At 36.4% G+C, this 22,821-nt stretch overlaps 1 protein-coding gene across 6 annotated transcripts in view; it reads left to right on the top strand.

The window, feature by feature from the left end:
* Positions 1 to 4,162, top strand: part of LOC113237369 (Ca(2+)/calmodulin-responsive adenylate cyclase-like) — an 83,472-nt gene extending 79,310 nt beyond the window's left edge. For 4 of the 6 annotated variants that reach the window (XM_026473792.1, XM_026473793.1, XM_026473794.1 and 1 more), the window contains 5 exons: positions 511 to 724; positions 812 to 2,105; positions 2,193 to 2,435; positions 2,516 to 2,597; positions 2,676 to 4,161. In XM_026473792.1, the coding sequence (XP_026329577.1) occupies positions 511 to 724; positions 812 to 2,105; positions 2,193 to 2,435; positions 2,516 to 2,597; positions 2,676 to 3,098 (2,256 nt within the window). In that variant the 3' untranslated portion in view covers positions 3,099 to 4,161. Of the gene's footprint in view, positions 1 to 510; positions 725 to 811; positions 2,106 to 2,192; positions 2,436 to 2,515; positions 2,598 to 2,675 lie in introns of all 6 variants that reach the window. The other 2 variants (XM_026473796.1, XM_026473797.1) reach the window with 2 other exon arrangements.
* The last annotated feature ends 18,659 nt before the right edge of the window (positions 4,163 to 22,821 follow it).

The following is a 22,821-nucleotide window of genomic DNA, read 5'->3' on the forward strand; positions in this document are numbered from 1 at the left end:
AGGCGTGTCGTTTACTACCCGCATCATAAAAAATGACGAAAAAATAGGGGTGTTAGAAGTTGTTGTCTTTTTCTGTTAGTCAGTGTGTGAATATTTCTTTGTGGCGTCTTTTATGACGGCTTTCAGAACCAAAAGGTTGGCTAATGGGTCAGATATCTTATGACATCAACTGTATGTGTATAGTATATGTATTTAAGATAATTTTTTAACTATGCGTGTATTGAGTGAAAATAATAACTTTCAAAATCATGAAATAAAGTGAAATTAAAAATTTTACAAGTCTAATAATGCGTCGAAAACCGTTACAAAATTACAAAAAATTCAAAGATCTCCATGCAGTTATCTTTACAATAAATAAATAAATAAATATTAAATTATAGCTATCCTTCCGCCCAGATATGTGAAATTCTTTGTCAGATCTTAATTAAATAACTGGGATTATTATGTTTTTCTAAAAACTTTAAGTTAAAACAAGGGCTAAATGAAATATGGCCTATATTTTATTTACAGCTATTGGGCGAAGACCGTTTCAGCTCCATTGATAAGATCAAGACAGTTGGTTCGACGTACATGGCGGCTGTCGGACTGATCCCTGACAAGAAGATGATGGACGAACCTAGCACGCGGAAGCATATGGCCACACTCGTTGAGTTTGTCTTCGCTATGCGTGATAAGCTCAAGGACATCAATGATAACTCTTACAACAACTTTATGCTAAGAGTTGGTAAGACATTGCTATGTTATTCTACGATTGCGTTATCCTTTCGGTTCTTTGAAGTGAGAAGGTAGCTACATAAATGTGCTTTTGCAGGTATCAACGTTGGACCCGTAGTTGCGGGTGTTATTGGTGCAAGAAAACCTCAATATGATATTTGGGGCAATACAGTAAACGTGGCTTCTCGTATGGATTCCACTGGTCTACCAAATCATACACAAGTAACGGAGGAAGTATACCAAACACTGAAAGATATGCCATACCAGTTCGTATGCCGAGGCAAAGTCAAAGTGAAGGGTAAAGGGGAAATGACAACTTATTTTTTGACAGACAGAGCCGCTACAAACGGTACAACACAAAATCCTATAAATGGATCTTCTCAAAATCCGCCAACGGCATACGGAGGTGTTGCAACTCCTTTAGCGATGATACAAAACTCTATTCGTAGAACGGCTGCTCCAACTAATCGACTTCCTCCACTAAGAGAAACGACAGTTGCCAGCGAAAATGAACCCTTACTGCCAACGAATGTTCATCAGATCAACGGAAACAACCATAAAGGGAGCAAAAATAGACGGAACAAAGACTCTGAGGATACACCACCACCGCCCCCTCCACATGGTGTATCCGGAAACCCAAGATGGCCGCCACCTCGCGCTCTGGTGCCGCCGTGGCCGCGGCCACAAGAGGCACGACCTCCCGTGGCGCACAAAAGAAGACCCCCGGCAAGATTACCCCGACCGCGATCCAGTGAGAGTTTACCTCTAGCACGAAGTCCACGTGTACATTCATCGGCTGATGAGCTCAGTTCTTTGACTCGATCTCCAAGTCTAAGCTCTTCAGATGAAAGTTACTCACGCACTACAGACGCCTCTCCTTCACCACCACGGCCTCCGGCTTGGCCTAACCGTCAACCTCGCATGGAACCGAGTCCGTACGACTACCCGCCTAACAGAACAAACAAAGCTGCGACCAATAATATAAACGAATTTTATGCGAAGCATAAGCAGTTGAGTAAAAAGCCTTCCCTGGACGACAAGTATCTAGATGGAAGCATTAATTTCCATAAAGAAGAGGAAAAGTTGCAAAGGAGTATAATTAATATGTTGCAAGCCTCTGCAAAGAGGGATGGTTGTAGCCAAACAGACAAGAAAAATGTTACGAATCGGTTGGGTCAAAGAACAAATTCGTTTTCGAGTTCGGGTAGCCGACCAAACAACTTAAAACATTTGAATCATGATTCGCGAGAAGTGTTTACAAAGCGAAGTCCTACTGACGTGGCGTGTGTACCGCCATTCGAGAGAGAAATTCAAAGACTGCTCGACGACAAAAACCTTATCAAGAGCAATCCGCCGAAAACGGAGCGTAAGGAATTGAAACTTGAACTTGGGTAAGTTTGAATTAGATTTGATGGCCATGTAACTATTAGGATTATAAAGGAGATATAGTGTAACTGGTGTGTGAAATATTATTTTAGGCGTGGTCAGAACCCAGGATTAGAGCCAGTGCGTAATTGTAACAACAATAGTAGTCCGCTGCACGCGGTGGGGCTAGCAGCGATTACACAGTTGGCACGCCAGGAGCCACCTAGCCCGGGACGCGCCTCGCAGCACGTCGCCTCGCCACTACGACCACTGGCCAACGAGTTCCCGGGAGTCCTGCCAACTGATGTCGTCGTTGAACTACCCTCTCCAACGCATTCTAGGGATCAAAACGCAAGGTGAACTATTTATTTGAAAGCCCAAGTGGCTTGAATGGTGAATAGGCACGATCACAATATTAACTAATTTTATTTTGTAGTCCACCGTGTGACAGAAAGCCGGAATCTGTAGATGATAAAGGAAAGCAGGAAAAAAACGTTCAGGAAAGGCTACATAATCGAGTAAGTAAGCTGTTTTAGTTGTCTATAATCTGTTTAATGCTAGTACATTTTCTCATCACGACGTGAATTTTTATTTAGGTAGCCGCTTTGAATCATAGGGAAATAGGCATCTATGGGGAGAGTCAGTCCGAATGGAGCTCCTCATGCTCGGAAGGCGAGGGTGACGGAGACGGTGCCCATCCTGAAAGCACAGGCTATACTACCGATGATCCTGCTCTGGAGAACGTATCTATGTTGAACGAGGCCGGGCTCACGGACGCGGAAGCAGCATTGAGCGACGTCAACTCTTGTTACTTCGATAGGGACGATGACGTATCGTCCAGAGCATCTTCCCGGCTCCTCGACTCAGAAGCGCTCGTGTCGTTAGAGTCACTCAGCGCCATCTACGATTCGGACGAGCCAGCTCACAGGTATTTAGCGAATATTCGCACAGTCAGCGAGTCGATTACGCGAAACTTTGGGCAGCCCGCACACGTCACAGACGGGGAAAGCGATGTTTAGTGATAGTGATGTGATACATCTGTTGTGATTATACTTGAGCGAGACACGATATGGTAAAGAGAGGCGCACTTGTTGATGTGATGATTTTTAACAAAAAAATATCTTCAACGGATTGTGATAAAGGAGTAATCTCATTTAGAACGATCATGACAGTGTTCCCAAAGAAAACGCGTTTGTAAAATTGTATAGAATAATCAGCTCTCTAATTGGTGAACATTGATGAATACTCAATTTTCGTTAGGAATTATTGCTTGTGGAGTTGACTATCTTATTGTATTGCAGACGTGCCTGTTGTTCTGAACTGATTCGTATTGTGGATGTAAATTATGTCAATATGTACCTATATACTATAACTATTCACTGTATGATATTCGTGTACAGCCGAAAGTGCCATGTGATGGCTTCACGCATCATCTAGGAGTATGTAATGATCTCTACAATTATAAGGTGCTCTGACTTAGTAATATGTATGGTTCGTCTTGTGATAAGTGGTATAAAGAATTCGAATTTGAGCGACCAATTTGTAACGTCAGTTAAGTGTAAGGGCTGGTCCCGCTGTTCTAAAGTATATTGTCTCACTAATTATTATGAAGTTCGCATACTCTGATGCTGATAGTTTTCAAGTAAGTAATCATCGATATTTTGCATTTCGATTCTGTATGTATCTAGAATAATCGAAGTTATCATATGTTGGTTAACTACTTGACGAAAATATAAATTTTATCGCTCCCTTTACAAACCTATGAAAAGTTTTCGTAAAATCGAAATTTTTCATAATTTAGCACATAATCTTATTGTCAATCATTGTAATGTATTTTTATATATTCAGTTATTTCTAGTCATACATATTTCTCTATCATAATATTAATTATTTTCACAAGTGCAATACCTACTGAATATTCAAAAAGATATCATGTTAAACAAAAACTTTATGTACTTGAAATTTTAAAATTATGTTAACTGTATATATTTTGCAGTTGTGTCATTTAAATCCGTTAAAAGCCATGTACAAGCGTTATATAACACCTGTAGCGAATATTTGTTGTAGAATATTCTCCGTATTTGATAAAAAACATTATGTACTTATATATACTCCCGGACACATAATTCGAGCCACCTCGCATTTTTGTCGTAAAGGGCTAAAATACAAAAATTATCGAAGAAAAAGTTTTCTCCGGTTTTGCAAATCTAAATTCCCAAGAAGAACTTATGGAAAAGGCACTTAGTATACTAGTTTCAAAATTGCATAATAGTTTTTGATCAATCAAACACTGTTTACGCTTAGGGTGAAAATGCGTGGTGGCTCGAATTATGTGTCCGGAAGTGTATTATTTATGTAACTTGTATAAGTAATTAAGTTTATGTCAATTTCATGTATCGTCGTTATTCAATAGTGTAAGTTAATCTATTTCAAATAATATACCTAATATTGATTGTTTTGAGACATTTGTAGCTTCTAATTTTCCTTAACCGTGTGATTTTTGAGCGTAGAGGAAGATTTCTGGAGCAGGTAAATGGGAAGGAAAAATTTATACATATGTCCTTATTTTTGTATTATTAAATTACGGACAAACCTCTATGGTGACTGTTTGAAAATTCTAAGATTATTTTGCGGCTTTTAATTAAATTAGTTTTTTGTACTTAAGTATGAATTCCTAAGTAGCAAAGTGAGTCACGGGCGCTGATTATAGAGCAGAGGTTTATGTTAGCTTATAGTTATTTTTGTACGTTGCTTGTATCAAGCGGTTAAGCCAATCAGTGACTATTTGAACGTCTTACCAGTAAAATCAAACGAAAGAGCCGCTTTTATTTGCGCTTTTTACTAAAGTTACGGAAGTTCTCGCAACATACTGATTATTTTCTGTAGAGCGATTGTGACCTTAATGTCTTGTAAATAATGAGGAGCTCGCTCCACTCAGATTGTAGGAAATTGTTAATCGTTGTAAATATTGTTAACTGTCAAGTGCTATTCCACTTTGAGCGCGTGAATTTATCACATTAAAAAGAAGCCCTTATTTTTCGAACGATCTTCTTGTTTGCTAATATTATTGTCAGTATTTGGTACAATTTTTCCTTGTTGTATTTACAAATAGTGCCAAAATAATTTATGTATGCTTTTACTTTGTTATCGTATAATTTGTGCTTGAGTATGAAAATTTAGAATGATAAAAATGAACAAAATAATAAATTTGACAACATTATTTGTTTAGATGTAATATTTGTAGATAAATAACCTAGCTAAAATAAAATCAATTTCAACATATAAACAAGAAACTTTATTCTGGTTAAAAGAAAAAAAACTCTTAATGGATGGTTAAAACTACATAAATATATTTAGCACATAATGTAACGTTGTAGTTTCCAATGTTGATTTTCCTGTAAGTCATTCTAATCATCTTAGGTGATGCTGTTTTCATCTATTTTACATTTACATTTTAATATTTATAAAGAATTATAGTAAAAATACATGTAAAAATGCCATCTTTTGACTTCATTCTCTGTAAGCTCAATAAAATTGAAGTTATAAGCAAGTGCATGTTATTATGCCTTTTATCAAAATATTGTGATTATTTTCCGTAGTTACTTGACAGCGCCTTATGTAGAAGTGTATTGTGTATTTCTATTTATTTCAATTCAATTAAGCAATATTAATAACAATTAAAGTGGTTTACATGACAATTTATTTGATTTTTTTTTAAATGAAGTTTAGTAGTACTAATTGAATAATTTTAAAGAGTTAATCTGTTCTTTGGAAATTGAATTTTAAATTTTAGCTTTTCGGTGTCGGAAAAAATCGTGACGAAACCTGCACACATCTGCAGGGAAGTAATAATAAAGGACTTGCGTGTGAACTACATCCTAAGGTCTCTCATTGTCAGAGGAGGCCTGTGCCCAACAGTGCGACTATATAGGCGAACTATTATTGTAGTGTAGTCTGTGCCAGAATACATTAATACCTTACGATGTTGAATTTTACGACTGAAAACTCCACTTACTCGGTAGCCATGGTCATGTTCATAGAAGAAGCCACATAAAAAGTATGTATTTTTCAAGTAGGTAGAAGCTTCTAAAACTTATATTGGTTTGCAGGTCAGGTGCGAATCAGTTACACCACCGCCTACCGCACACTAATGCCCTTCGCCTTGAAGCGCACCTTGAGACATTCTGTAACGGATGTCATAAAACTTTGGTAACGTCTTTTTAACACGTGCTTTACAGCTACTTTAGAATTCCTAGAAATGTCAAGGTACGGCGTGGTGATAATGGAGAGAAAAAATGTGGAATCTTTAGTAACGGACGTAGTTAATAATAACGCATTATATAACGGCCTTATTGTACACCAAACTTGCAGAAGCAGTGCATGTCAATTAAAGTTGGATTATTACTGTTTTATAATCTGCGTAGGTGCCATTGTGCGCGAGTTCTTTTATGTGGTTCTTTCAAAATGTGACTGTTGTAGTCATTATCTATGGTTGTAGTTGAGGTTATTTCGAAATTTGTTTCGAATTTTATTATAATATTTTAAAATGTCCAAGTGACACTCTCGCTTTATTAAGGTATATATATGTATGTATATAAGTATTTGCATATTTATACCTAATTTGGTAAAGTATACCTCTACCTAACCCAAGGTTTCATACTGAATGTGGGACAGTGGGGTTGTTGGGTATGACATCTACTTAACGTCGACATGAAACTAGTGTGTCACGCACATTGGTTGGCATAGCAATATTGATTAACAATGTCAAGTCATGGAGATCTTTGCCACAGGTCAGGGGAGACACTACTCCAAAACAGAAAATAACAAAATCAAAGAAGCCTCTAAATATGATGGATGATGATGTACGTTTGTATAGAGACAGCGAATACCTGACATACTAACACAGACACGAAACAAAAATTGTATCTTCGTAAAGTAATAGTTGGAGTAGCATCGTGGAGGGCCAACTGTGAAATACACCAGTCGTGAACTAATCTAAAGTTCTCTCAACTCATGACTCAACTAGTCCGTAATCAAAGGCAGTTTCATTCAAAATAATGCGAGATAGTTGGAATGCGAGTGAGGCAAGTATAAGTATGACGCGGCACGCCGTGGTTACCACCACAAGCGCACAGCTGCCCGCTGTGACGCCGCCGCCTATTGGCTGCGAGAACCGGTCCGCAGCCCGCGCCCCGCTCGGCCTCCGCCCCCCTTACCACGCTACTAAACAACTTCAAAACGAATTCTTATTCATGGTCCTTGCCACGACCGTTGCTGTCGCTGATAGCGCTCTTCGCGCCCGTATTTCGCGTAATCTTATCGAAATGTGCTCAATGTTGAATGCAATTCAAATATTTATTGCGTGAATTACACCTTACTACGTGTATACTGGAAGAAACTTAGTAGGTACGTGGAGTGGTTACCTTAACGCTATGACAGAATACAGACTGTCTAGTGTTTTTGCCCTTTTTGTTTCACCGGTACTTCGTGAGCGGCTTCGACACAGGGTTACCTTAGCCATGTGCATCAGATAGTGTTGTGCTCTTATTAGTTTGTCGACAAACTAATATGCTAGCTAGTGACAACGGTGCGTGGTGAAGTTCAGTGTGGTGAATCATAGCGTGTAGTGTCATAATGAAGGTGACGGTTTGTTTCGGGTCTGTGCGGGTGCTGGTTCCATGTGGCGCTGGTGACCTGCTGGTCAGGGACCTTGTGCGGGAAGCGATACTCCGGTACAAGAAAGCCACTGGACAGGTTAGTACATATTGTTTTAGCTATCTGCGCGCGTTTTCTTTCACTCTTCATTGATAGCGAAAGGCTCCGTTTTACCAAATTCAAACGTAACGTAAATTTTACCCGCGACCTATGTCTCAATATTAAAATTGGATTGCAATAGTAAAATGCAAGGCGAGAGAATGTTGAAATGGCTTTATGATGCATAGCTTACAGTAGCACATAGGTATACACTTGTAATTTGCTAATACACAATTTTAATAAAGCTTACTACGCAACATCATAAAATGTTATTGAAGTGCGAATGGTTATGTAAACGTAAATACTCGTAGGAGTACCTAAAATAAAGAAGTTGCATACCATCGACTGCAGTAGATTTTTTAGATTTAAAAAAAAGTTTTTTATTTATATTAATAAGGTTGTGTACCGTATTATTTATTATCTGTAGGTACAAAAAATTAATCTAGGGACCTAGGTATACGTGGTTTTATTGTAAAAGAAATTCCTTACGGATGATGCATATCTATAAAGTCCACTATTATTTATAGGATGCTTTCTTGATGGTTTACAATACCTACGATCTCGAGTAAATTTCAGTTTCAGTTACGCCATTGACACTAACGATCGTTTCTAATAGAATGCAATATCTTTATTGAACAAGAAGCAAAGAAGACTTTAAATCTATTGTGCAACAAAGCTTCCACTTTACGAAGACACTATTATGCTTAATTAAATACGTAAGTATTGTGGTCCAACTGGACTTCAATAACCTTTGAATTTAATAATCCTATACCACTTTACGCATCTGACAGCTCGTTATTCTTGAACAACCAAACTTGCTTATCATATGATCTCTTAAATTATGTCGGTTAAGAAATACAGATTAAAACAAGTAATAGTGAAACACTCGTAAAACCACTCTAAAGTAATCTTAAAGACGCTCTTCAATACGTCACAGAACTGTTATTATTACTGACTCATAAAATTTAAATTAAAGTTGAATAATAATATTATATGCTTTAATTTTTCAGAAAGAATGATTCTATAATTCAAACAAAGCTATCAGTGCTTACGCACCTATCAAAAATAATTAAAACTCTGAAGTCACCACAATTAGTCGATTAGTCAGTGGTAACGACGGCCTTAGAAGATCTGAATTCCGTGATCTAACATCGTGAGTTTGCAAGGACTATAGAGAATTGACTTTTAAACCGAGTTTTGGTTCCATTTTTCAAACGTTTGTTTTTGAACAGTCGAGTACTTACGAGACTGAGGGCCGTTGTTAGATGTTATCGCATCGCTCTATTGAGACAGGTGCCGTGTTAAATAATAGACATTCACCTGCATCCATAGCTGCAGCAAACGATTAGTTTGATCTGGTAGGAAGTCGCCGACCTTGCCAGTTACTTATGTTGTGCATTGCCGATTATTATTTGTATTGTAAGTACCTAAACCTCGTCTGTTTACGATGTACCTACTTATAATGTTGCGTAAGATTTTGTTATAAAATATGTATATATTTGATTGAAATATAGGTATGCAAGTAGTATTATTTATTATCTGTTTTAGAATTTAAAAAGGAATACAATTTTTTTAGCCATAAACCAAGTTCTACAAAACTATATTACAGTTTGACTGCAGGATCCAAACGAGTCTCAATGGGACAAAAAGTTACAAACTCACTCACTCAAAGTTACAGACACAGTGTGATTAAAAATTCTTAAATAAAATAATTACTAAGTACATAATGTATTTCCTCTGGTAAGCTGTTTAACAGGTACCTACGGAATACGTTTCTTTATTTTTCTAACTACTATAATAGCTGTATATGCAAGCGAATAGAAAGAGCGAAATGTCACTTATCTCGGTATCAAAGTTAATGAACATTTTTCTGGGGCATTCACATAGATTTTATTTGTCACAAACTTACTATTAGTTTCAAAATGCCAACCCAGCACGTTAAAATATAAACATATTATTATGTATAAAATCAAATAAAAAATAAAATAGGTTTTATTTGACGTGCAAAATACATTTGAAACAAAAAAAAATTAAAATTAAATTCAAGTTAACATAAAAAATAAGCATAAAAAATAAAAAAGTCAAAAGGGTCCATGACTCCGACTCTGAGCTGAGTATACGGTATTGGTAGACCTCCATAATAAATTATGCCCTTGATAGCTATGACTAACATTTAAATCATACATTGACAGGCTAGCTAACATGAAAATTAAATACATTTTGATCGGGGTGGAATTGCAAGAAGGTACATAAATAAAAAGGAACTCGCATAAATTGGACATTACAGTCTGGTTATTTGACGTTATAGAAGTAACGCCTCATCGAATATGCGAGATTTGCCAACAACGGAAAGGTAGTAAGTACGCTTCAACACTTAAATGTTAACATACATTATGGATTAGGTACAAATTTCAACAGTGCATTGTTTCAGCACGTAAGTAAACAGTTTTTGGCAAACGTTTACATTTTGACACGATCGGTCCCCGATGCCGGCGGCGTCGGGCGAGATTGCACAACGAAAGGTCGCGAGTGGCCACAACCGGCAAAGTGCTTGCCGCTCCACTAGGCAAACGATATGATGCCGAGACACGCTCTGATGCATTCAGGAATGTAAGAATTTGCAATATTTAGTGCGAACAACAGATTACGCAAGGATAATGTGTAATTGTTTAACAAGGCAAGTACCTATACCTGTTCAACATTTATGGGTTAACATACCTACTCGTATAGTACAAAACAAAAAAAAGCCGTGCTAACGTAATGGTTTGACCTACCGACGCCGTGGTTTCGAATCCGGAGGAAACCTTTTGCCTTTCCCAGAATTTATGTGCGACATTTAATTTGAAATTTACCATGCGCTTTTCGGTGAAGAAAAACATTGTGACGAAACCTGCTCGTCGAAGAAGGTTCACAACCTTCGGAAAACGTGTGAAGTCCCCAACCAGCACTGGGCCAGAAAGAAGACCCGTGCCCAGCAGTGGGGCATGTAAATGGGTTGATGATGATACTCATACAGAGTGAAGAGCACGTCTCAAGCTTGACACTTGTTACTTAAATTCAACTTCATACTCCTTGAGATATGAACGGTTCTAAGTCCAAAGTGTCAAGGTTGATAATATGCTCTTGACTGTACCATACTTACATAAATCAAACACGTATTGACTACAATATCTTCTCACGGTGTATGTTGTTGTGCAGACCTTGTACTTCCAGTATGGGGCTTGTTGTTTTATAATTCCTGAAATGTTTATTCTACTGCCTTTTGTCAGGTCACGTATTATTTACTCAAGACCGTAAATTTTCAGGTGGTTAAAAAGCCTAAATTTGAAATACGTGTTGGTTATGTACAAAAAATAAGGGTTTCTTTATTGAGGTACGGCGAATGCCAAAAAAAAGGTATGTGAGAGGAACGGGCGCCCTGAGAAGTTGAAACACCTATTGTACTCAGTTCGTGTATGTTGTATAGATCTCGTCGGACGACCGGTTCTCAGAAAAATGACGACATCATTTGTATGGATTCCCTAATGCGCCAATGCATACTTGATACCTCCATGAATATGCGTGCGTCATGCAATACGAACATACTAAAGAGAGATTTTGTTTTTGCCATCTATAATAACATAGCTAAATGTTGAAGTCGCGGTGGTCTTTTCACGGTTTCGTTTGATTCGTTATAACAATGCTACCTATTTGCTTCTTGTAAGAGTCGTAAAATTTAGAAGTTAGGTTTGATCGTAAAAAAATTTCGCATGACTCCAATTCAGCGGTTTTCCGGGTGTCGGCATCAGTAGCGTTTTTTTTAAATTTGTTACTGCACGTGGTTTAAAACATTATGACTATATTTAACTTTTCTGTTTATAATATCGGATATTTTGATACAAACTTGGTACTTACTTTTAAAAAAAAATTATTCCTATGAATCGATCTGTGCATGCCTCAGAAACTACATAGGAATCAACACAAGTATATAAAGCAGATTAGTAGCAGGAGAGCTCCTTCAGGGAAGTTCTGCCACCTTACCTATTTCTGCCGCCAAGCAGTAATGTGAACATTGTGAGCGTTTTGAAGGGTCAGGGTGCTGGCGAAATTACATGCACATAAGACTTTTCAACTTATGTCTCAGGGTGATGGGCGCAGAGGCAATGCACCTCAGATTTATCATTTAAATCTCTGGGTGGCACTGCACGTGTTATGGACAGGCGTGCCGCTTACCATCAGGCGCACGACTTGTTCGCCCTATCACTTATGATAAAAAAAAGTTTAAAACATGGAAAATATTACCAAGTTAGAGTGGGAAGACTCCCATGCTCACACTCTAAAACCGCCATATGTAGTTTCCTGTCAAGTGGATAAATTGGGGTCTTTGTCTGAAACTCTCTTAAGTTTTTTCTTAATGTTCAATCCCTTGATAATGGCTTGCACATGTTTCGGGATCCGATTTATAAACAGGCAGATGAACCTCGACTTTATCACTTAGGGGAAGTTATAAAACTGTTATTTTACTTTATAAATAACATTTCACTTACACGGAATAATATTGTGCAAAACGTCTAAAAATACCCACGTTTAAGTTTAGTTTACAATTGCACGTACTATACGTAGGTATAACTGAACACTTTAGACAATAATTTTCCAGGAAAATCGTGATAACTATACTGGTATTATGTGTAATGCCCGCACTATTGTATGTGTTATAATATTTGCTTAAATCTGTGATTAAATAATATAAATTATACTTGTATAGTAAAATTTGTCCCAAATTTCCACAAAATTATGAAAGACAGCATTGTTTTCTGCTTTACGTAATTGGTACTACTCGGATGTATAGTTCGAATTTCAACTTAATTAAGAGCATAGATATTTTTATTGCGACGGTAAGAAGTAGGTCGAGCACTTGTTTACTATAGGTATCCATACTATATGATTTAAGGAAATTTTACAAAAAACAGGGTACTTGGTAGTTTAACAGGGATGTAAATTTCCCAACTGCCGCGCCGCGCCAACGTATACATATATTTTACTTATTTAGTCTAGCTAGACGAACTAAAAAAACTCGCAAAATAATAACATTAGTAGCATTAGAGCTCCTTGTGAAAGAGTTCGTCCAGGGAAGTGCCACCTTACCTATTTCTGCCGCCACGCAGTAATGCCAGCGTTACTGCGTTCCGGTTTGAAGGGTAAGGAAGCTGGTGAAATTACTGGCACATGGAACTTGTCAACTTATGTCTCAAGGTGACGGGCGCAGTGGAAGTGCTTCTCAGATCTTTGCGATTTAAAGCTATGAATGGCACTGCAATTGTTATGGGCAGGCGTGTCGCTTTCCAGCGAGTTTAATACCGGATCTGATCACCGACTCGTACGATATCGATCTCAAACTGGAAAGACGTCGCTTGATGAAGTCCACGCTCCGGCCTAATCCACTCCAGATCATGGCGGGCGCCGATAAGTTTCAGAAACTTCTCGAGCAAAGATTCGTTGAATTGGAACCCACTGAGGACATCGACGAGGCCCTGCAAAACGTGGTTGAATCGTTGAGGATAGAGGGCATCAAATTTTGCCGATTGCAGCGTACAGGTACGAAGTCCAAACTCTCGGATGAGACACTTCGGCTAATGACTAAACAACAAGAAGACTCTCGGGCCACTTCGTTACAGCAGTCTATGTCCAGCAGTGGACTGCAAAAGACTGATGATGATATGTCGCTTTCCACCAGGTGCACGACTTGTACGTCCCGTCACTTGGTATCATAACAAAAACCAAAAAATTAAACAAAATTACCAATGTATATGCTATACATAGCACTGTTGAAAAGTGTTCAATAAAGTGCGCATTTCACCTGTATTTCAACTGATGGAAAGTAACGATGAGGTCGACGCCATCATCGACATCGTGTATGCTCCATAGCAAGACACCTCAATAATACCTATTCACTCTCGCTTGGAAAAGGCCCAAGTTATAGCGTACAGGGAATAAATCTGCAGGCAGCGATTTCCCCTCCATAGCCGTTTGCTATAAAAAATGTGGAGTTACATCGAATCCTTGGAATATCCACAACATAGGGTTGAAACCCCAGCTTACGTCTAGTCCCGCGATGATGAAAACGAGAAGTCGGAATTCACATGATAATGATACCCTCTCTAAGGTAGTTTATTGGTTTAATGCTAATAATTTATTGCTTAATGCCAAGAAGACAAAATGTGTTAAATTTGAATTACCTAACGTAAAATCGACTAGTCCAAGCATAGAAATAAACGGAGAAAAGTTAAACCTTGTTAATAAAGCAGTCTTCTTGGGAGTGACCTTAGATAGTAAACTTCAGTGGTTTCCACATATATCGTCCCTGGCCAGCAGATTAAGCTCCGCTGCATACGCAGTCCGCAGAATACGTGAGCTTACCGATGTTAGTATTGCTAGACTAGTTTACTTTAGTTACTTCCATAGTATAATGTCCTACGGGATTCTCATGTGGGGTAAAGCGGCAGATATTCAAACCATATTTGTATTGCAAAAACGAGCGATTCGTTCTGTGTACCGTCTAGGCCCTCGGGTATCTCTCAGAGAAAAGTTTAAGGAGACTGGTATCATGACTGTGGCATCGCAGTACATTTACTCAAATATTTTATATGCCCGTAAAAATATACATAATTTCAATAAGAAAGAAGATATCCATAATATTAACCTTAGAGCTAAGTCCAAACTCATGGTACCACGATTTCGTTTAACCAAGGTAAACAACTCTTTTATGGGGAACTGTATACGTTTTTGCAATAAGATTCCGGAGCATATATTAAGTTTATCATTTCCTAAGTTTAAAAACTACATTAAAAATATTTTGATCGAAAAATCATATTACAAACTTGAAGACTACGTGTTAGATAAAGATGTATGGAAAGACGACATGGCTCCAGAATCCACACAAATTTGATTCAAAGTGTATTCCATAGCATTTAAGTTTATTTGAAAAGAGCAATCCCTAGAGTTTCTTGCTCGTTCTTCTCAGGGAGGTCAGCGTAGTGAACGAGCAGTAGCTTAAATGTGACGTTTTCAAGTGTAAATTTATTTTACCTATGGAATAAATAATCTTTGACTTTGACTTTGACATTTTCCGTGATTTATCCTGTAGAATACCGAGAAACAGGCAACTTTATTTAGCGAATCTAGTTTCAAACGACAGCAGATAATCAGTCGTCAAGTTAGGCCACGTAAGCGGATGCTGGCGCCATTAATGATGTGTCTGTTTGCAATAGAACACTGAGCCACACAGCATTTACACATGTGTGATTTAGGTTAACCCAGTTTAGGTATTTTTCGTAAAAAACAAGTTTTAAAAATTACAATTAGTTTAGTGAAGTCCTAAGACGGATAATGACTTGGTGACAATTGGCATTGTATTAAAATTTATATATTTTTTTACATAAGTACATAATATAAATAATTTGTCACTTAATATATCCATGTCTCATAACAGCCTCCGTGGCCGAAGGGTTACCATACCGGACTGCCACACAGAGGTCGCAGGTTCGATTCCCGGGCCGGGAGAAATATTTGTATGGCCAACATTTATTTCTCTCGTGAGTTTGGGTGTAATTTGTGCTTGTCTATTTCTGTGTCCATGGCACCCACGACACAGGTTTCCCTAGTTCGGGGCTATGTTGAGTGTGTGCGTTATTATTATTATTATCTCCAAGAAGAAACTCTCATTGTACTAGCAGCGTTTATCACATTTCAATATTATGTCTTTGGATCATCGAATAACTCTCTTGGACATGTCATTTGTATCAAAAATGTTTCATCACGTGGTGGATTGTCCTCAGTTGCTCCAAAAATTCAATGTGCGTGTTTCCGTAAGGTATTCGTAACAAAATTACTCCATTTAGTGTTCCATTTCGCAAAACCGTATCTGACTCAAATTCGCCAGTTGCAAGGTTGTGTAGGACGGTAAATAATTACAGTGACATTATTGATATTCACGATGACTCTCCTCTCAGGACACGTAAAACATTTTTAATTTATTAAGTTCAGTCAAATAATCCAATTGTAAATCAATCAATTTCTAACGATATTGTTATTTCTCAAAATTGTAAGTGTTATTTTTTAAATTTTAGTTAAACATAGTTATGTTTTAGTGCATGCTGTGTTTACCTCTAATCGTTTGTGGCATTTACATCGCTTGTAAAGGTATCATAAGATATAATAAATAATATTGTACAGAGACGCTGGTAACTGTAATAAATAAATTTCATAACGATGACAAATAATTATCTAGAGATGTTGTAATTCAAAACTGCTGTACATCAGTATACACGGTGGCGTCTTCTACCTGTAGAGCTAATGCTAAATATTCGTGTCCATATTTCATTCGGAGAAATCTTCCATGTAATCGAGATAATGATGTGTATTATTACCTTAGAAATAATTAAGTCATAATGTCGTCGCTGCGTATGCGTAGGCGACATGCCTCCAGTGGGTAACCATCAACACACAGTGACTCACGCGCAGTGTCGCACGTGCGCGTCGTGTCACGTCTCATGTCCAAACATGCGACAAACAGACACAAAACGGTTAACTTCAAACCGAGCTGAATGTAACAATATATGTGAAATGAAAGCTATTAGGATTCAGTTAAAATTCTTTGTTTTTTTTTTTCGTTACACTTGTACCACCACCTAACCAGCCTAAAAAAGACAGAAGCAGCAGCGATCGCTGTAAAATACGTCTCTGGCATTGTCATATAAAAGCTTATTTCACATTTGAATTTTTGTTAAATTACTACAAAAGTATTTAAGTGATCTTATTATTATAAATTATTATTTATGCATACGTTATTTATAATATTTACTTTATTGATGAGTGGTGGGTTTATTATGAAACAATTTCATTACAAGATATTCTTATATGGTTGCAACCCCATAACTCCCCTTCAATTTCTCTTCTCTTCAATTTCTATCGTAGAAATATATATAATCGAAGAAATTGCTACTTAGCAATAAGTTCTGTGTTTACAAAATATTAAAGTAAACGCTCAAAAAGTTATCAATATGGGTTCGATTGTATTTTGCGTTTGCAGTAAATGGAATCTAAACCCTATTAAATTTTGGTAGAATACATAGAGGGTTCGACATGAATGTACAAAAACTTTTGTACGAAAACGTGGCAAAACATACCGCCTTAAAAGCTGGTCCATCTTTAGATAAAACGATAATATGCTTCAATACGTTTCTATGTATAATACATATATAAGCTCACGCCCTATAATATCTACGGTAAAATGAGTGAAATAATAAGCTACTTGTAAATGCTAAATATAAGTCTATTGGAATGCATGTGTTATCATACCATATCTCCAATGTTATGATATGATTTACGACAACCAATTTATGTTTTCTAGCAACTTTACTATACACAGGTTGCATAATCTTACAGTAAAGTCGTAAAGGTTAAGATTCCAATGGGGTAGTACTAACCAAATTGTAAAATTAACAGTTTGTGCATATGACTGTAATTTTGATTGTAATTGGGAATATCGTCGCCTTACTTCCTCTAATTCGTATCTTAAAACAAAAAGTTCCTCAAATGCAAAAAATGGATTGTATATACAAATATTGCAGGTTGATTTCATGTAACATTTCCTTCATATTCACACACTGGCGTTTACCTATTCTCAAAGTAATGCATCCAAATGAAAACACTTTCCAACCAATCACTCTTTATAAGATACGAGTTTGAGAAAGAAAGGCATCGATATACTAAAATTATTGTATAGGTCATCCCTGTGTCAGTTCATAAAAATCTACAAAGTATAACTTTGTGACGATGTGCATTAATTTCATTAACTATTTTATTATACCTCACTTTTTAATGAATAGTTCTTGTTTAAGTAAATGCAAATTAAACTAACTTAAAAACGTAAATTAAAGTAAAAATAATACGAAATAAATGTTTATTTGAGACAAATGAGCGGAAAAGCATTTTTATTCAAAAATTCATAAATTATTTACGACAACGTGCAAAGGTTAGTTCATTGCACTAAATTTTTGCTAGAGACGTGGTAATTCGATACACACTTAATTAATAAATGTATAGTGCGTGCATTCATACTTAAAGCATGAATTTTAATTACAAGCAATTCGTGTCAGTGTTACTTTTTTGAAACCTATAAATGAATATGTTAAATGTTTTTAGAAATTTACTGGATATAGCAATTGCATTTGAATTATAGTTGGGTGTATTATGCCATCTATATAATACAAAACACTTTACACGTTTATACATCCTACAGAATATGTCAGAAAATAAAACTATAAGAGACTACACAGACTGCTAACTATGTAGTCTCTTAAGTTTGCTTAAAAAATCAATTACACTATAAATTATCGACTTTACCTCATCCCTATGACAAACGTCAAATGAAGTGTTACAAGAGACGAAAATATGGCGGGAATTTGAAGTGAAAGGATGCTATATATGCGATGTTAAAGTTTGCAAATTTAAAATTTTCTTGTACTGTATGTTGAGTTCGTTGTACCTGTAACATTTACCGATTGTTATACTGATATAAGCAATGATATGACAACATATGGAAAAGTTTCTGGAAGAAGGATCAAGATATAAAAGGTATGATTATGATGAAGTATGATTTCAAGCACTGAAAATACGACTCTAATGGCAAGGACTTGAGTATGATTTTCAGTGCTCACTGCAATACTCAAGTCCTGACTTGGGTATTGAGTAGAGTTCTGGAATACGACCCTAAGTGATTTAAGTGAAAGTGAAAACATGAATAATGACTCCCGCCGCTTAAAAGACCATTTAAAAAACCCAAACTTAATCTGCCATTCCACAATTACATTAAAATCACAATAGAAAATATTTAATTTCCCGAAAACTAAATGCAGACCTAGCTGTTGAGCTAGGACTTAACTGTATCCAAGCCAAAAATACAATTAAAATAAAAAAGTATCACAAGGACCATCCTAGTTCTTAGAGGATGGGAAAAAATTGTTTTCCATAGTCAAAGTCCTAGTTTGATCTATCGAAATTTGAAGCGTGGATATCGACACATTGTAATCATTTTATTGTTACTGTATGCATTCGTAAAGAACATCCCTATATTTAATTTACTTTATGGCTTTGTTGTAGGTGATTGCTAGAACATCGTCCTTGTTGATATTTTAGTTACATTAACTTATAATATCAACGATATTTTTCAGTATGCTGTATTTTAATAGCCGTAGAGCTCCTTGTGAAAGGAAATACTGTCAAGAGATTATACCTATTTCTGTTGTCAGGTACTAATGGGTTATTGTGAGCATTACTGCGTTTTGAAGAATACAGTTCCATGGGACTTATCAACTTTATATCCCAAGGAGACGGGCGCCGTGGCTATGCCCCTCAGATCTTTGATATTTAATGCTCTGAGTGGCACTGCAACTGTTATGGCAATAGGCGACATTTGTTTAACCCGATTTATTGTATAATTTAGTACACACAATATAGACGTACTTCTTACACTTGACCTTTATCTCGATTGCAATTTTATCAGTACAAGCACTTTAGAGTTCTCAAGAAACTCTTAGAAAATTTGCGCAACTCCTGCATTTGCGACATGATTGAATTAACTACTAAATTATCGATTAAATACGGTTAATTATAAAAAATACAGTATTGTTTTGGAATAATATTTGTTTAATCCGTCAGTAACGGCGTTTACCGTAAAATTATCAGAATAAGATTTTTTTTTTATAATATCAAGTGACGGGACGAACAAGTCGTGCACCTGATGTTAAGCTGTCCAAGCTTGCTCATAACAGTTGCAGTGACACTCATAGCTTTAAATTGCAAGGATCACTGAAGGGCACTGCCACTGCGCCCGTCGCCCTACGACATAAGTTGATCTCATGTGCCTGTAATTTCACCAGCACCCTTATCCTTCAAAACAACATACTAAGAAAATTCAATGATTTATTGAACATTTTATCTTGAATCAATAAGTACTATGGTACAAAGAAAAGTAGCGAGATTTGTGTTTGTCTAAGTACCTACTTAAATAGTATTGTCCATGAACGGGTTAATAAGTAAATATTTGTCCATGTACTTAGTAGGTAACAAAGTAAGTTATAAAATGGCGGTGATTAATTCGTAGTTGTATTTCATGTGCGTTACAAGAGTTACAAGAACCATTATTTATAACGCGGAACGTTTAGTCATCACTAGCTACACATAAACTCGTAAAACTTAAGTTAATGCTTAAATTTGCTTTTGACAAAAACCGAAAAACTGGTTTCATGGGTAAAACGAGTGTAATCAAAAGTGTAAAAAGATGTTAAGACAATGGGCTTCGGAACCAACAAGAAAACATTAGCAAAAGTCCATTTTTATTTTTTGTTACCTTAAATAACAGAAACTATACTTGAGAATATTTCTTACTCATTCAAGGTCAGTAAGTATATAACTTATATACTTACTGAATATTTTGGCTGAGTTTATTTAGGTTACTTCAGTGTTTACATCCTTACTTACTTTACTACTTGCATAACAGTTCCCGTATTGTGTTGTTCTGAATCTGACTCATTAGTAAGTTTGTCCGCGATGGCAATTAGTTGTCAGATAAATTCTGTAGCGTACTCAAATGTTCCCTCATCAAATAAGCATAACACATGTTTTGTCTCAGATAAATACAGTTCTCCATGAATAACCACGAATATTTATTTATTTATTTATTTAGGACAACTTACAAAACATACACAAACAAATGGTTAAACAAAATATAGTGGCTCGTGCTATCGTGTTGTTTTAATTACAAGTTGCCACGGCATGCATTAATACATAAGAGAACTAAACAAAAAGTTAATTAATTGATTACTTGCTAACTTCCTTAATGTTACGTGTTTATCTTATGGTAAACTATACTTATCAAATAATTACTATAAACTATAGACTACAGTAGTTTACAAAAGCCTCTTTAATTCTGTTTTGTACTTATTTATGTTATTGGAATATATGTCGCTGTCAGATTTCAACGCCATGTTATTGTACGTTTTCACCATCCTGGTGATAGGGGAGTTTAGGCCAAGGTTACTACGGGAAGGGACAACATAAAACAGTGAGTACTTACTTTTTCGTGGTAATTTGAAAGGGATATTGAATTTAAGATTAAACAGTAATTGGGGACAATCTATTAGACCATTTGCAATTTTAAATAGAAATGTTTGATCGAGGAATAACCTTCGTTGTTTTAGACTATGCATATTGAAATACTTTAAACGGTCGTTATAAGAATGCAATTGTTTAGCTTTATTACAATGGTAAGCCAGATGATACAAAAAACGTTTTTGAACTCGTTCAATCGTATTCGAATGAATCTCATAGAATATGTCAGTCATATTCCTGCGAGACTTTGTAGGTATCTAGTATGTAAACTATGAAAAAAGTATAAGAATACCATTACAAATCAATAGCAAAACGTTAAAAAATTAGATGAATTAATGTAGAAGCGAAATAAGACAAAACTCAGTGATGCGTCGTATACGAACTTGAAATAATATCCTATATAAAGCACACAATCATAGTTTGCATCGGGACCTACCTAGTATAACCAACAACGATTACTGTACATTTTCCCAAGAACAGCCGGGTTCACACAGCCCTTCGATCATTAGCGTCTACCGACTTCTCATAAAATATTTCTCCGCTTTTTATTTTTCTCCTTGAAGCGGTTTTGATGCGGACTAAAACGTGACTCCATAGAGTTTTTATGTCGCTCCCGAATCTATTAAATCACGAGATTGGATGTCCGTGTATCGTGATGGATAATTCGATTAAATTACTCGTCATTAACAACTTGGGCCCATAGTACGTCAGCGCATGATGTTAATACTTGTTCTACGTATTAGTAGAAAGTAATAAAATTTCTACCGAAGGTTTGTCATATCCGTATCTTTTTGAATTAATTTGAAGTTTGAAATTATCTTTGACATCTGGTACTGCACGTAAGTACTCTTTAGTCTTTGGAACCACTTGTATTTATTTTAAAAACAGGTCTGGACAGTGTCTTTCTTCGGGGTAAAGTTTGTATCCGGTGTATTCTTTTTTATCCAATGTAATTACTCGGGTAGCAACAGGGGCGAGCTGGGGTCTGTGGAATGTTACCGATTTACCTGCTAGCCTATAACGATTTATAGAGCAGGAGCAGCCTGTCTATTCACTTGTTTTTTATTGAAATTCATGCACTTGTAGCGGTAATTGGGCTTTGGTAAAAACTGATACCGCTGTAAATGTATCTCTAAGTAACAAAATAAGGCCTAGTCTATATCTCGACTGCTTAGTAAAATAATGATTTGTTTCCTCTACGTTTTCCTTACCACGTTGTTGCTTTATGTATTTACTGTACGCATAGACATTTGTACTTATGACCTGTATAGTCTGCCAATGATTCACGATTTGTCTCAAAGCGTGAGCAAAAACAGACATCAAGTCCTTCGATGCATTGATTGGATCAGTATTCGTATCGTGCGTAATTTACATAGTTATGCGGACAATATACAGGGCTCTACCTGCGTAATATGATTGTACATTGAGACTTATATTTGAATAGAGCGTTTAACTATTGTCTTTTCCACTTGCCTTGCATTCTCCACCTACAAAATAATATCGCGGATGAAATTCTGCATAATGTTCATGTTCTAACCACGATGTGATGCGATGTGGGTGGGGTGCGTGAATGCCATTGCGCAGATCCGAGGTCGATCCTGTGCGTGGGCAACTATCGTCAACAATTATCGAGTTACGTGCCTTCGAGACTAAGTTCTTGTTTCGGCGGATAGACTGTTTATCCTGACTACCTTGTTGAAATTGAAATGTACATACATATATATTATAAATACTAAAAAATTACCTAGAAGATGTCCAAGATGATATTTTTGCTGATAGGTCTATTGCTTTGTAAAATGTTTTTATTCTGTTTCATAAGTTACAAAATAACATTGTACT

The sequence above is a fragment of the Hyposmocoma kahamanoa genome, unplaced genomic scaffold, assembly GCF_003589595.1.
Source record: "Hyposmocoma kahamanoa isolate Upper Pololo Valley unplaced genomic scaffold, ASM358959v1 93, whole genome shotgun sequence".
Taxonomy (NCBI): Eukaryota; Metazoa; Arthropoda; class Insecta; order Lepidoptera; family Cosmopterigidae; genus Hyposmocoma; species Hyposmocoma kahamanoa.